Source organism: Schistocerca piceifrons, chromosome 2 (genome assembly GCF_021461385.2).
Source record: "Schistocerca piceifrons isolate TAMUIC-IGC-003096 chromosome 2, iqSchPice1.1, whole genome shotgun sequence".
NCBI classification, from domain to species: Eukaryota; Metazoa; Arthropoda; class Insecta; order Orthoptera; family Acrididae; genus Schistocerca; species Schistocerca piceifrons.
Window position 1 is genome coordinate 696823897 of NC_060139.1, and position 14213 is coordinate 696838109.

At 43.2% G+C, this 14213-nt stretch overlaps 1 protein-coding gene across 1 annotated transcript in view; it reads right to left on the reverse strand.

Moving 5' to 3' along the window:
* LOC124775755 (putative SLC9B1-like protein SLC9B1P1) overlaps nucleotides 1-14213 on the reverse strand; it is a 134969-nt gene that overhangs the window by 52115 nt on the left and 68641 nt on the right. The window contains exon 6 of the mRNA XM_047250584.1: nucleotides 1445-1620. Within this exon, the coding sequence (XP_047106540.1) occupies nucleotides 1445-1620 (176 nt within the window). The remainder of the gene's footprint in view (nucleotides 1-1444; nucleotides 1621-14213) is intronic.

Consider the following 14213-nt stretch of genomic DNA (forward strand, 5'->3'; position numbering starts at 1 on the left):
CTTTTCAAATGCTTTACTTATCTGAATTACAATTTCTTGGACGTTATGCTAAAGCGCTGTATTAAACACCGATGTGAACGAAATTTTATCATTATATTAAAACATCTCATACATTTTATTGGAATCAGTTTATAATTATTGTCTTGAAAGAGTTCCAGTTTCCACAACAGTCTAGTACACGTGTATTTAGTGGAAACTTATTGCAGAGTAAGGATCACTACTGAATGTCAGAGCATTGTGAAGTCAGGACTGGTCTTAGACGAGGAGACGCCTAATCTCCAATGTTTTATAATTTAATTTTAGAAAAGACAGACAGAGAACACCAGATATTAAAGCAAGCTGGAATAAAATTGGTTAATAACATAATAAATAGGCTTACGTATGCGGACGATGTTGTTTTAATAAGTGGTAGCATAGAGGACTTGCAGCTCATGACAACTTCTCATAGGAATATTGCAAGGAAAGTAGGGTTACAAATTAACGAGGAGAAAACTGAGTACATGGTCGCGAGGAAGGCATCCAATGAACAGACTGCACTCTTAATTGATGAATTCTCTTTGAAAATACTTGGGGAGCATTTTTAGCGAGTTGAATAGAATGGAAACTGAGATTAAAGCAAGGATCGCAGCTGAAAACACATCATTTTTCGGCTTATGGGATCTGCTATAAAATAGAGCAGTTTCGATAAGCTTTAGAATCAGAACGACACCAGACTATAATTCTCCCAGTAGCTATACATCTTCCTGAAACATTTAAATTAAGGAAAGCTGATGAACAAAAACTGTTGGCCTTCGAGAGAAAGATGTCAAAGAAAATGTTTGGTCCCGAGAGGGACACCCAGCCACAGGCATGCACGATATTAAAAAACCTGGAATTGACAGACCTACACTCACAAACTGATATTGGGCGAAAGATGAAGAAAAGAACATCGATGTGGGCAGGGCGTGTAATGAGGGTGCTAGAGGAAAGACTACGCGAGTAGCGCTCTCAGGATCCGTGGAAGGCAGAAGGGACCGAGGAAGGCCACGGAAAAGATGGACGGATGATGTCAACAGGGATACGCAGGCGATGGGCCTGAGAAAAGGAGAATGGACCACGAAAGTCAGGAACATAAATGATTGCTGGGGGAATGCAGAGAACGCATCTGGTCTCGCAGGCCAAAGTGAAAATTAAGGAAAGGATATTACGAGATTGTACGTGTTTTGTCGTTAGCACAACTAAAATTAGAGACATCAGAGACCCGTTTAAAAATACGTTGACGGAAAGTAAAGTGAGGGGGGGGGGGGAGGTGGAGAGACGATAAGGAAATAAAAAACTGTGATTTCCCCTACGCCCCCCCCCCCCCCCCCCCCCCCGCCAATTGAATCCTGGTTACGCGCCTGAAGAAGTACTGCTGCGGTGGAGCAGCAATACTTAGCAGTAGTGAGAGCGGAGGCGGTCGTACCTTCAGAGAAGATGACGTTGATCATGATTCCAAAGATGGAGACGGCGAAGATGTCGTCGACGCTGGCGGCCGCCACTACCAGTGTGGGGATGCCCTTCTTGGTGCCGTAGCCGCGCTCCTGCAGCGCGAAGAGGCACGGGATCACGACCGCGGGCGACACCGCCGCCATTGCCGCTCTGGCAACAGACGACGCCTGTCAGCGCACATCGCTGTAACACCCACGTCTGTTTCTGCTGACAACACTAACACGTAGCGCGGTTAGGCCGCTGTACTCGAGCTCATGGAATATTGATTTTACGAGCACAAGATAAAATGTAATTCCTCCAAATTTTTTATGTGAGAACTGTTAAATTCTTTTAAATAAAAAAAACGTCATTAACATTCTACATCTTTATTCCTCATGTCTACATATTTACTTCTCAACGTAAACATCTTGGCGACGAACACGTCTCTCCCAATGAGAGACCAGTTTGTTGATACCGCCATTGTAGAATGTCTCGCTTTGTTGGCGAAGCCACAACCTCACCTCTGCTTGCACCGTTTCATCACTATGAAAGAGAAGTCCTTGAAGGTGTTCTTTAAGTTTTGAAAACACATGAAACTAGCATGGGGTCAAGTCTGGACTTTATGGAGGAGGGTAGATGACAGTGAACCCCAGGCGTCGGATTGTTGCATAAGTCTCGACGCTCGTGTCTGTTGTGGCATTGTCACGCTAAGAACAGGCTGCTTCATGTGTGGGCGAACTCTTCGAATTCATGCTTTCGGGTTTCCGAGAGTCTTTCACGCACCGACGTAGTTACGTTACGGACTACAAATCGGATCTCTCTGGCGGCAGAGGGTTGCAGCTTGTCTCAACGAAGCGGAGAAGACGACCAAGTAATATGCGTGACATTTAATTGCTCAGAATAAAAAATTCGGAGGTATTACTTTTCAGCATACCATTGTATTTGGTTAGCGTACTGTATTCCAAATTCTATATAATCCTATATTAAAGATACAACAAGGGAAGGAAGATTAGAGCTCAAGTGCCGTCGAGATAGAGGTCATTAGAGATGGAGCAGAAACTCGAATAGTTTCGAGGATGAAGATGGAAATCGGCGGTGCTCCTTCAAAGGAATCGTTCTGACAAGATACAAAGAATTGTTCATAAACCAAGTATAAGATTTAAAACGTAAAACAAAACGACTTTATAACGAATATCACAAACAATCGAATTTTGTGTGTAGTTAACAACCTGAAAACTGGGCCAGGGCATTCTAGGAGACGCGGGATCGAGCGAAATTTTGCAGATATGCATAGTTCCAAAATGAACCACTGTGACGCAACGTCCATAAAACAAGAGCCAGTATCGATAATTTTTGAAGCCTCGAGCATTAGGCATATGCAACATGGCGGGAATTTTCGAGAGAGTGGGCCAGCATTTCTTTGATTATGCCAAATTTTTAGCAATACTGGAGGCAGGAATTTCGAGCATTTGTTCCAAAAATGTGATCTGAAGAAAAAGGGTGCTAGAAACGTTTGTTCTCTTAGTTACACTTACTGATGGACTGTACTTATCAGAGGAGACATTCACTCATGCTTTCTGTGCGTTAACAAAATGTGAAATATGTGGATTTACATTTCTTTATCAATAACATTGCACGTTACAGTACTAGATGTTGAATAGCACACTGCAGTTCCAGTTTTTTTTTTTACGTTACAGCTTATCATCTGAATAGATTAATGACCTGACGGTACTCTAGCGTGGTTTTTTTAATACTCAAACTTTACCTGTAAACGTATAAGAAAAATCGAGTCTAAGGTAACAGCCATGGTTAGCAGTTTAAAAATTTTCTAGCTCTGACCATTCATTTGAAACCATTTTCTCCTGTTTAATTGTGTCCACATGCCTGTAATATTTTTTTAAAGGACAACTTTCTCCATCTGGAGTGTAAAAAAATTATTTGTCCACCACAAATGCGATTTCGGCTTTTCATACCATTTTCAAGTGATGGCTCACTTTTAAGAGAACGATGCAGCGACGGACTTCGTGGTGACATATCACTTGGAACAAAAAATCGCGATTTTGATGAATAAATATATTCTTACGTGCAGGCGGAAAATGTTGTCTTTTCTGAAACCCTTATTTTCAACTAATGCAACTGATAACAACACTCTTTAGCACAACAGACATTGTCTGGGGCATGTCAGTTAGAATGCACACACGTCCGCACGCATCTCGTTGACTGGCTGCCGTTTCACGGTGATAGTCCCACAGCCGTGCATTTCCAGCCTGCGATTACTTGCAAACTTTTGATCTATTCGACGTCCTGTACCGCACTCTGACCTTTCTACCAGGTTGTTTCTCTCGACCCTGAATATCCAACGGTATCTTTGCTCGCTGTAGAGAAGACTGATAGTATTGTATGACCTTACAGGGAGTTCTGATGTAATAAGGCAGATGGTTGTCTTTTAAATTCACACTGACATTCTGGTGAAGGTACTTTGCGGCATCGGTATAAGGAGCCCACATATCTGCCTAGGCTTTTAGTTATTCTGTTAAGTTTTGTCCAGTGATCGTCAAACTGCGGCCCATGGGCCGCATGCGGCTCGAATAAGGTGTTCGTGCGATACGCGCACCTTAGCCGTATTTTACAATAATATGCATCCAACAACTAACAGCTGAATCAAAATATGTCAGCTAACGTTAAGAGCTTCTTAAAGGTATAGTTTTACGCCCAGTAACAAAAAATAGCGAGTAACTTTTTCAGATGTACTTAATTTTAATTGATGTTGGTGAATTGGGCAATGAGCTAAGTTGGCAGCTTATCTCAGGGGCAGAGGTGTAGGCGGCGTGGCCATTGCCGGTTTGGGGGATGTAAGAGGGTGGATGTTTTATTGCCTTCCAGAACCAATAATTCCGCGTGTGTCTCGTACCTATCGGCTGCTACAGCATAAATTTCAAACGGAAATAACACGGATTGATGAATGTACATTACAGAGATGATCATATTCAAACGTGGTACATATTTCTAGCCACCAATATGAAAATTAATTAACGCTGTTCTAATACAGATCAATGAGTACAGAAGAAAACTGACATTTATGATCCTGTATCATACGGCACAAAGTATTTAAATATGTATACAGGTAATGTCATTTTTCAATTAATCATCCTTTCACACAGAAAACTGCCACACTTCTTTCAGGCAATTATAGAGTCACAACTTTGGGGTCACTGGGGGTAGTACCAATCTTACAAGAAGAACAGTCGACACGAATTATTCCGAACGGTGTCGGCTTTTAGCGATCAGTACCTTGTTGTCCGGCAGCCAACATATAGCGCACTTACTATACAACTAATCAATTGGAGTCTTGTAACATACTGATTTATGTAGATAACCAAGTACTAATAACGTCGGCACGAGTGTTCCACCCCACAATGTCAATACTGGTTACTGAGTAAAAAAGTTCTACGGCTGCTGGGCTAGTCCATATTTTCTGGTCTAAATAGAACTTAAGATACGAAAAAGCAGAAAACTCTGCAGGTTGATAACTACATGTTTGAAGAAGTAGATGAGTTTAAATATCTGAGGGTGGTAGTAAACAACAGAAATGATGAAAAACAAGAAATAGAAACGAGGATCAAGCCGCATCTAGAGTGTCATATACACTCAATAAGCTATTGTCATTCAAAATCTTTTCAAGCGGGACCAAAATATGGACATATAAAACTACAAGGGCTTGCTGCGAAGTAATATGTCCGATTTTGTCATGTGAAATCTCTTAAAGTTTTTTTAAAATTAAGGAAATGTTACTAAGATTCTATGTCTTTATTCTTCATGTCTAAATACTTGCAGCCCTCTGCCGCTAGGGGGCTCCGAATAGTAACGAGCAGCATGGCGGTGTGTAACGTAACTATGTCAATGCGTGAGAAACTGAAACCACGAATTCGTCCACATACGGAGTACCCTCTCCTTCAGCATGACAATTCCAGAGCGCACACGAGCGCTGCGAATCTGCAACAATCCGACGCCTTTGGTTCACTGTCTTCGATCATCCTCCATACATTCCAGACTTGGCCTCATCCGATTTTCTTCGTGTCCAAAAGTTAAAGAACACTTTCGAAAACTTCACTTGATATTGATGAAATGGTGCAAGCAAAGATGTGGTTGCGGCTCCGTCAACAAAGTCAAACATTCCAAAGTACGGTAGTTTCAACAAACTGGTCTCTCGTTGAGGAAATGTGTTCGTCGCCAGGGCGACTACGTTGAGAAAGAAATATGGAGACATGAAGAATAAAGATGTAGAATGTTGATAAATTTTTTTGGATTCAAAAAGCTTTTTAGAAGCATTTCTTTTCAGCAAGTAATCGTATAATCAGACCAGTATTGCTATGAGAGGCAGAAATATGGAGAATACATACCCACGCAGACAGAAAGATAAAGTATTTCAAAATAAAATCCTGCAAAAAATATTTGGACTAATCTGTGAGGGAGGAGGACGGCGAAGAAGAAATAACAGGGAGCTCAGGGTGATATATAATCAACCGTATGTTGTTGCAGAAGCCAAGACAGGGCGACTGGGATGGGCCGGCCTAGTCTATACAACAGAGGAGGGATCAATACTGCAGCAGTGCCAAGAAACCAGAAGGACGAAGATCTTTTATGCACGCCGAAACTAAGATGAAGAGACAAGGTGGTCAGGGATTTTTAGGTACAATGAATGTACTTGGAGCACGGTAAGAAGAGGCCAAGGACAGAACATCGTGGAGAAGGCTACTTGACAAGACTGTGGTTTGTGGGCCAGGAGAGTAAGAATAACTAGGTCAAAACCTGGGCTCTTCTGTTACGTAGGGAAGGTCGTGGACCTGTGGGGTTTCTTTTCCATTGCTTTTGATGAATTTCGATGATATTAAAGTTGTTGCAAATCGTTTCGTGGTTTATAAATATGAAGAGGCTCTGTTCAAATCTTCGAACAGTTCGTGAACTGGAAGTAAATAATTGCTTCGTATTTTAGTAGATTCTCCGACAAGTGCATGGTTGCATGTTAATGTGGGTGAATGTGGCTGAGTGTAAGGAGCCAATAGGTATCATCTACGTGTTGTAATTTAGTTCTTCGTCAACCTTCTTGACACGGGCACTAATAAGTCTCACCGGAGCATTATATTCTTATAGTAGAGTACCCGAGACCCAGAGCTGGAACACGGATGATAGACGTCGTGTATCCCAAAGTGACATTGCAGAAATTTTGAGGAACATCGTTCTTCTCTACAATGAAGTTCCCGACATACCTCGGCGTGACTCTGTACAGAAGTTGAACAAAGACCGCCACGACACATGAATCAGGAACAGTATTCAAAATCGAAGGAGGTCAGCGCTAAGGTTTCAAAAGCTAAGCTTCATCAAGAAGTGAAAGTTTATTCACTCAACTAGTTGTAAAGATGTTTAAGAAATAGATAAAGCAGTATCACGATATATTTGGTAGTCAGAAGCATCAAAAAGCAAAAAAAAGGGTCTGAAATTGACGTTACATGTTATTTTCACTGAAAAAACTGGAAAAATCTCATCAACCACAACAAAGCAACTATTTGCGAAGACCCCTGTCCCTAGTCGTAAAAAATGCTAGAGATTCAATGAGATGATTCAAGAACTTTGTTTCTAGTGGTGAAGAAGTTTGAGAGGGTCATTGCTGGTAGCTGGCGGGTGCCTTTCCCCAGTGCATTCTACATCAGCGTAAAGACAGTGCGTGATGGTGAGTACTTCTTATCAATATTAGTTATTTTCTGTCTTAACCCATTCGTGTACTGAGAGAGAGAAACTGTCCACCTATACGACTCGATACACGCTCTGTTCTCTCTCGTCACATTTTGGTGGTGCCTCTGAGAAAACTGTATTGGTAACAACAGAATGGTCACACAGTCGTCTTCGAAAAGAAGTTCTCTAAATTTACCCAATAGTGTTTCTCGAGGACAAAGTCGCCTTTTTTCTAAAGATTTCCGTTCAAATTTCACGAGAATCTGAGTTACATTCTCGCACGCGCTATGCGACCTGTCCCGACAATTCGTTTGATTTCTGCTGTCGCGCCTATACGATAATGACTCCAAACACGAAAAGTGCTCTAGAATCGGTTGTACGAGCGTCTTCTATGTGGTTTTTCTTTACAGATGCAGTTCGCTATCCAGAAAACCGTTCTGACAAATCTAAGTGTTCCACTCACATTCCTTAATACTGATTTTACGTGTTCATCTCAATTCATATCGCTTCTTCGTGTTATGCTGGAATATTCAAATGGCGTGATGTTTTCCCGATGTTCGCCACCAACCTTGTAATCAGGTACTACCGTGATATTTCTCTTTTCACGAGCATTATGTAGCATCAGTCCACATTTGAAGAGAGCTGCCGTTCATTTCACCAGGGAGAAATTTTGTCGTTCTGCATTTCCTCACGCGCTGTATAGGATTCAGCTCTAGACTCCTCTTTGAGCAGGTAATGTGAAGAATATTTTCATCTGCGAGAAATTCAGATAGTGAAGCTGCAGCATGCGAGTGGGCACTATCGTCTAGGAAGAGGAATTATGGGTCAACTACACATCTGAAAAATCGCCCATGTGGTAGCAGCACCATTCTTCGTTAACAGTATGACACTGGTAACCAACAAACATACGATGCTCCAGGTGAGAGGTGGCATGAGCCCCCTCTCATATTTCTATCTTACGATTTTCATCTCTAATTGCATGCGGTGAAAAGTTGCTATTCCTTCCCACGCGGACTTCCCACGCAGCGTCTCTCGTCACCCGGGTGGTCCGGTGACAGGCGGGCTCTGGTGATCTCGAGAGAGTTAAGCCGACGGGTGTGAGGCAGTCGAGTGAATGCTTTCCAGACGCCGACATTGTCAAAAGACACGCCCGGATGGGCCTGAAGTAGCGGCTGGGCTAGAGGTTCCGTTACTTCGCAGAAACTTAGCGAAAACACTTTCTGGCGGGCTACCAGCGAGGCGTGGGAATGATTTGTGTACCCAGGCAGTTGTGGCGGGAAAATTCCCGCGCTTTCTGCAAAATAGTAACTGTGATTGGCTTGCTCAGGGCATAGCTCCGTGACGTAGCAAAATCAGTGCAGAAATTGGCGCCAAGAATCTCCATTGGTGGAATGGTAGTGGTCCGGCAATGGAGTGGAATTTTCCGCCGGTTTTCGAGTTGCTGATTGGAACGTTTACCACGGCCACTGTCGTGGTGGCAGGAATGTTCGGTGTTCGGCATGTACGGGTGCTCTAGGGTAGTCGGCTCTCGCCTTTCGGTCGAGGACGTCGAAGCAACCAGCCATCGCCTACGGTACGCCAGATCGTGTTCTGGCAGTTAAGAAGACAATTTGGTAATGTATGTCTGCAGCACCAGCAGATAGGGATTTTCCTAGGTGATAATCAGAGCTCAGCAGAGCGCGCCTGTTCGTCTTTTTCTAACTTTGTTCTGTCTTGAGTAGCAGCAATTAATGTTGGGTTAGCTGTGTGTCTCTCTTAAGATCTGAGTGGCAAGGAATTGGCTCCACATACCACTTCGTCTTAAACCTCACAATCTAGTTTAGGGACAACTTCACCTTCATAGCGTTTGTTTGAGTATCCAATTTGAGCCAAGTTGATGTATTATAAATGTTTCATGTGTTTTTGTTTATTATTTTGTGTTTAGTCTTAATAAATCATATTGTTATTTTGGACAGAACTTTCATTCTGTTAATCGGTAGAGCAACCCATCATTTCTCACTACATGAATGAAACCTTCCTTTCTTTAACTTATTTATCAAATTAAATTATTGCAGGTGCCAAACTCTTTTCTACTCCACTTGCAGGGTTGATTACAGTAAGTTCGCGTATATTTTTTTAATCCATGTGCAACAGCAAAAGTCGGAGTTAGAATAGGGGGGGGGGGGCTTAGAGCATCATTTACATATGTAGATTCTAGAAGAATTTAGTGTTAAATACACTGCTTGCCCCGGCACCTCGCATAAAATGGCGACTCTTAGCCTCGGATCTTTCCTGTGAATCACTGATAAGCCAACAGGATTCTTAGTAGGAACAGTCAATTTTTTTCCCTATTTTTTTTTAGTGAGTAATACCCAACTTGTTTTTCTTTTAGTTCCGTGATTAGTTTTAACTAGCGGCGCGTGTTTACTGTTTTTGTTTTCAGCGTATATATTTGTTTGTTTGTTCATTGTTTTATATGTTTCTTTGATGTGGTGTCCGTACCACTTCACACTTTGTCGGGTTTGTGTGCAGTTTCTGTGCATGTAATTACAGCGTTGGAACGGCGTTGTTGAAATTTTGTCTATGTCGAAGAATATATGGAGTAGATTATTTTTATTGTGCATTTTAGATAAAATTGTTTTTCATGAATGATCACGAGAAGTAAGGCACGACTATTATCGAGCGAAGTTAAAACAAAAGAGGATTGCATAATGGATAAGGGGCAGTTTACTGACGGGGATAGGTTCGGAGGTGAGATGGGCACATTTTTAGCAGGACAGGACGACTGTGTCATTGATGGGGAAGGTGATTTGGACGCGATCTTAGAGCAACGTCGCCGCCGTGATTATGATAGTGAGGTAGAGGATGAAACAGAGACAGGCACAGAGGTCGAGACGGTAGCAGAAGTTTATAATCAAACGAACGAGAGCAGACAGGGGCCAGCTCGGTCACGTCAGAGCTCTAGCGCCCAGGTGTCCAGAGTTACATCGCCCATAGGTGACGAGGATCAAAAAGATGACATAAACCCAATACTGAGCTTCCTACGTTCAATGAAAGAAGAAGCTGACGAACAACGCAAGAAGGAGAAAGAAGAAGCTGTCGAACAGCGTAAGAAGGACACTCAGACTATAATTTCGCATATAGGAGAAATTCGTGGGGAATTACTAACAATAAAGAAAGAATGTGGAGAAGCAAAACAATTGTCAATGGTAGCACAAAAAGTAGCAGGCCTAGCCGAAACGGCAGCAACAGGGGCAATGAGAATCGCAAAAGTAACTTCTCAACTTGCAGGCCGCTTGCGACGTGCGACACAAGCCCACTCAAAATCCCTAGCGTTCTTAAAAACCTAAGGTAATATTGCGGTTACGAACATCACGAAACGAATGAAAGAAGTAGAGAGTCGGATAGCAAAACTAGAGCGAAACGGGCACACGAGCAATGCGCGTTCGGATACTAATGATGGAGTACACAGAATTGTGTCTCCGAGGAAAAGCTCGCCGTGCTCTAGCCCAGTGACAGAGTGCGGAACTAACAATGCACACGCAGAAACACCTAGTAATAGCTCCAATAATTGTAGCCCACTTAGGGGAGTGAATTCTGAGTGCCACTGCCACTGTGATACAGAGGTAGCACATCACAGTTATCAGCAAGACAGATCAGGACACTCAGCAGACGTGCAAGTATCGGAAACGAGTGACAACACCAGTGCTAGGATCGGACAGGATTTTGATCACAATCACTTCCTGTCGATACTAAAATTCCAAAAGTTCAGAGATAATGGAGGGTCGATGCATCCCAAGAGCTGGGTGATGCAGTTTACAAATTCATTACCGTCATCATGGCCAACCCTGGCAAAATTAGAATTCATGTGTGGACACATCGAAGGCCAAGCTGCGGAAAAGATGCGGGGTGTGGCAGCGACGTGTCAGACTTATCAGGAATTTGTTGATGCGTTCCTGGGGATCTACTGGTCAAAGGAAACGCAAGACAGGATTAAAGAGGAAATAATATTTTGTCCTGAACTGGAAGTGTCCGGGCAAAGGAGCGCAACCAAATTTTTTGATGATTTACTCAAGAAGAATCAATTTTTAGATAGTCCATATAGCAAGGGAGAAGTCATCAAATTTTGTTTTTCCAAATTGCCTGTTGGGTATCAACAGACACTTGTCGGCAAGTGTGGATCTGACATAGAAGCATTCAAGAGTCTATTGCGCGAACTCGAAGTAGTCTTCGATAAACAAGACGCAAAGGACAGGAAGAAGGCGCAAAATAACAAATACCACGGGCCAGCAAGGGCAGACGACAACAGATCGCATAATCGCGCTCGTCAGTTAGGAAACCAGGGTTACGGAAATCAAGGTTACGCAATTCAAGATTATGGAAACCAGAGACACGGAAACCAGAACGTCAGGGAACAGGGTCAATCTAGACAAGGAATCTGGGACAGGAGGAATAACGAACGGCAAAGCGACCGTAACTGGAGAGAGCGAAACCAAGGACCACAGGAGAACCAGGAGATTGAAATTAGACCTGCAAATCCTAATGCACGTCAGAGGAGGGGGAGTCTGACAAGGGATTGGCGCTAGTCCATAGGACTCCACCACATCTCTCACACAAAGAAGTTCGTGGAATAATAGTAGTTTAAGTGGTGTACATAGTAGAATAGGCAAATATATGAACCTTTCTTTGGGGAACAATAATCGTTGCATTAATAGATTAAGATTGTTAAAGTATTAACACGCTGCGTTTTCTCTCATAAGAACTTACTGCTGTTAACTTTTTTTGTCTATGTTCGGGATCTCCTCTGTCGTTGCGATAAGAGGCACTACCTTTCCATGAGCAATGTTTTTGTCCTTGCCTATCTGGTGTCCATGTTAAGGGATAAAGATGAGTGACGAGATGTCGCACAAACGGGCGTATACAAGAACGTGCTCATAGAAGCGTTCTGAGAAGTCGTGATACGCTCCATAGCGGACACAACCAGTTCGTGAGACGTTCATACCAATGCTTGCAGGCACGCGTCAGTGCACTGCAAGATTGTGGTATATTGCGTGATTTCGAGGATGAATATGGGCAGTATAATTTTTGCAGAGCTGCGCCAGCATCGTTGTCTTGCAAGTCGGGGTGAACCTGTGAGCGTTTGACTCCAATGGTGCCCTAGACGAGAGAAATGCGGGCATAGAGCCTACCATGCCAATGTGCTGGTTGGGGATTTAGCGTGCTGCTCGTGACTGTCACAGATGAATAACCAGGGACTTATACTTGGATATTCGTGACATACTGTGTAGCTGGCGTGTGTTGGGCGACTGAATCCTCAACAGGAACCAGTCCTGGCTTGGTCATATTACATTGCCTCTGGAAAGGTGTGCTTTGATCGCGAATACTGCATAACATAGAAAAAGAAGTTACAACTATAAATTTATTGTCTTGTATAGCCATGGCTAACCCAGTCTCTGGAGTTTCAGTGAGGCGTAGTGAGAACTCGGAGGCCATGTCGTACGGCGCGCACATCACTGTCGTCAATAGCGGCGAGCAGCGAGACATCTCAACGTAACAGGAATTATGTAAGAGTATTGTATAAGATAAACAAAAAAATAATAAATAAATAAATAAAAAGGGTACGATATACTAGGATAAGTTAAACTGTAGGATTTAACAATAACTAGATTAATATTGTGGGGGTTTTCTACCACAAGTGTTTGGTGCGCGCCTGTTGGGATGTTATTTTTCAGGTCATCAAATCACAGACCCATGATGGAGGGACGACCGGCGAGCGAACGTAGAATAGTTGCTTGTTCTTTATAAGCTCAGTAAAACTTCGACCTGCATAATAACATAATTTATTCAAAAGACATAGAATGTAGATCGTTGGCAAATGGTAGTTAATTCTTGAGCATGTCTACTGTCGATCTATATAATTAATAGTAATATTAGTGCGGGCCCGCACATTTAGCTGTTCATCCAGTGTAGCGTCACACACCATGTACAGTAGTGAGACCGGTCTCTACACAAATATCAAGTTAAATTATTTCCATGTCTAGATTACATACACCACGATTATAATGATAGCCATAGATTAATAACTATAAAAGTAAAATAAGAGTGTCTGAAATGACAGACCATCAATGTGTCATTATGTAAATTTATTATAACATAGAAGGTCATGGGGAAAAGTTAGGCACAAGATTTTTGTAAGAATTGTGCAGATGACGGGGATCGTGGCAATGCAGAGGCCAGCCGGAGCAAAAAACAAGAGGTCATCAGCTACCTGCTAGAAGAGAGCGTCAGCGCGCCACCTGACGTGAAGGGCGCGAGAGCATCCGGTCCTACAAGCTGACAGTCACCGGGCCGTATACCTGAGGGATTAGGCGGCAGACAATCCTCGCCGGGCCACAAGCGAAAGTGAGGCTGGCCGTTAACACTGACACGCGACCCACACGCGACAGCCTGCTAGCTCTCCGGACGCGACAGCCGTTTGGAGGGATTCCCTGCGGGAGACCACGTTGTCGTGAGTACACGAAGAAGATCACATATCATGTCAGAACCTGCGCCTCATGTGCCTCAGGACAGAAAGGGACGCTATATACTCACCTGTTTGGGTTTTTACAACTCACTAGCATTGGCCGATCTGCATACACAAAGCAGTATCGTGCCACACACTCTAACAAATGAATGGTCTCATTTCTAACTTCTCCTCTCTATTTGAGAGCAGTTGTAGCAATCGTCGCTCCTAGTTCGATCCTGTATGGATGTCCTCACACACTTGTGGAGTCACTCCACGTGCCATCATCCCTCATCGAACTGCAATATTGAGAAACATAAAGTACTGTCCAGCGAGAGAAGAGACCTAGACTAGTGATGTATCCCAACAAGTAGACCTCAGAGACAATTAATCGACGTGAGGAGAGCCTATCACTGTGTCTTCCTACCGTACTGCCGTGATCATATGCGTGGGTCTTGCTGCAATCTCAACAGAGTACTGCAGATGCTCCAGCACACCCCATTGCCATTGCAACAACGTAGCAACAACACCTGATGTTTAGCCCTATGTGATG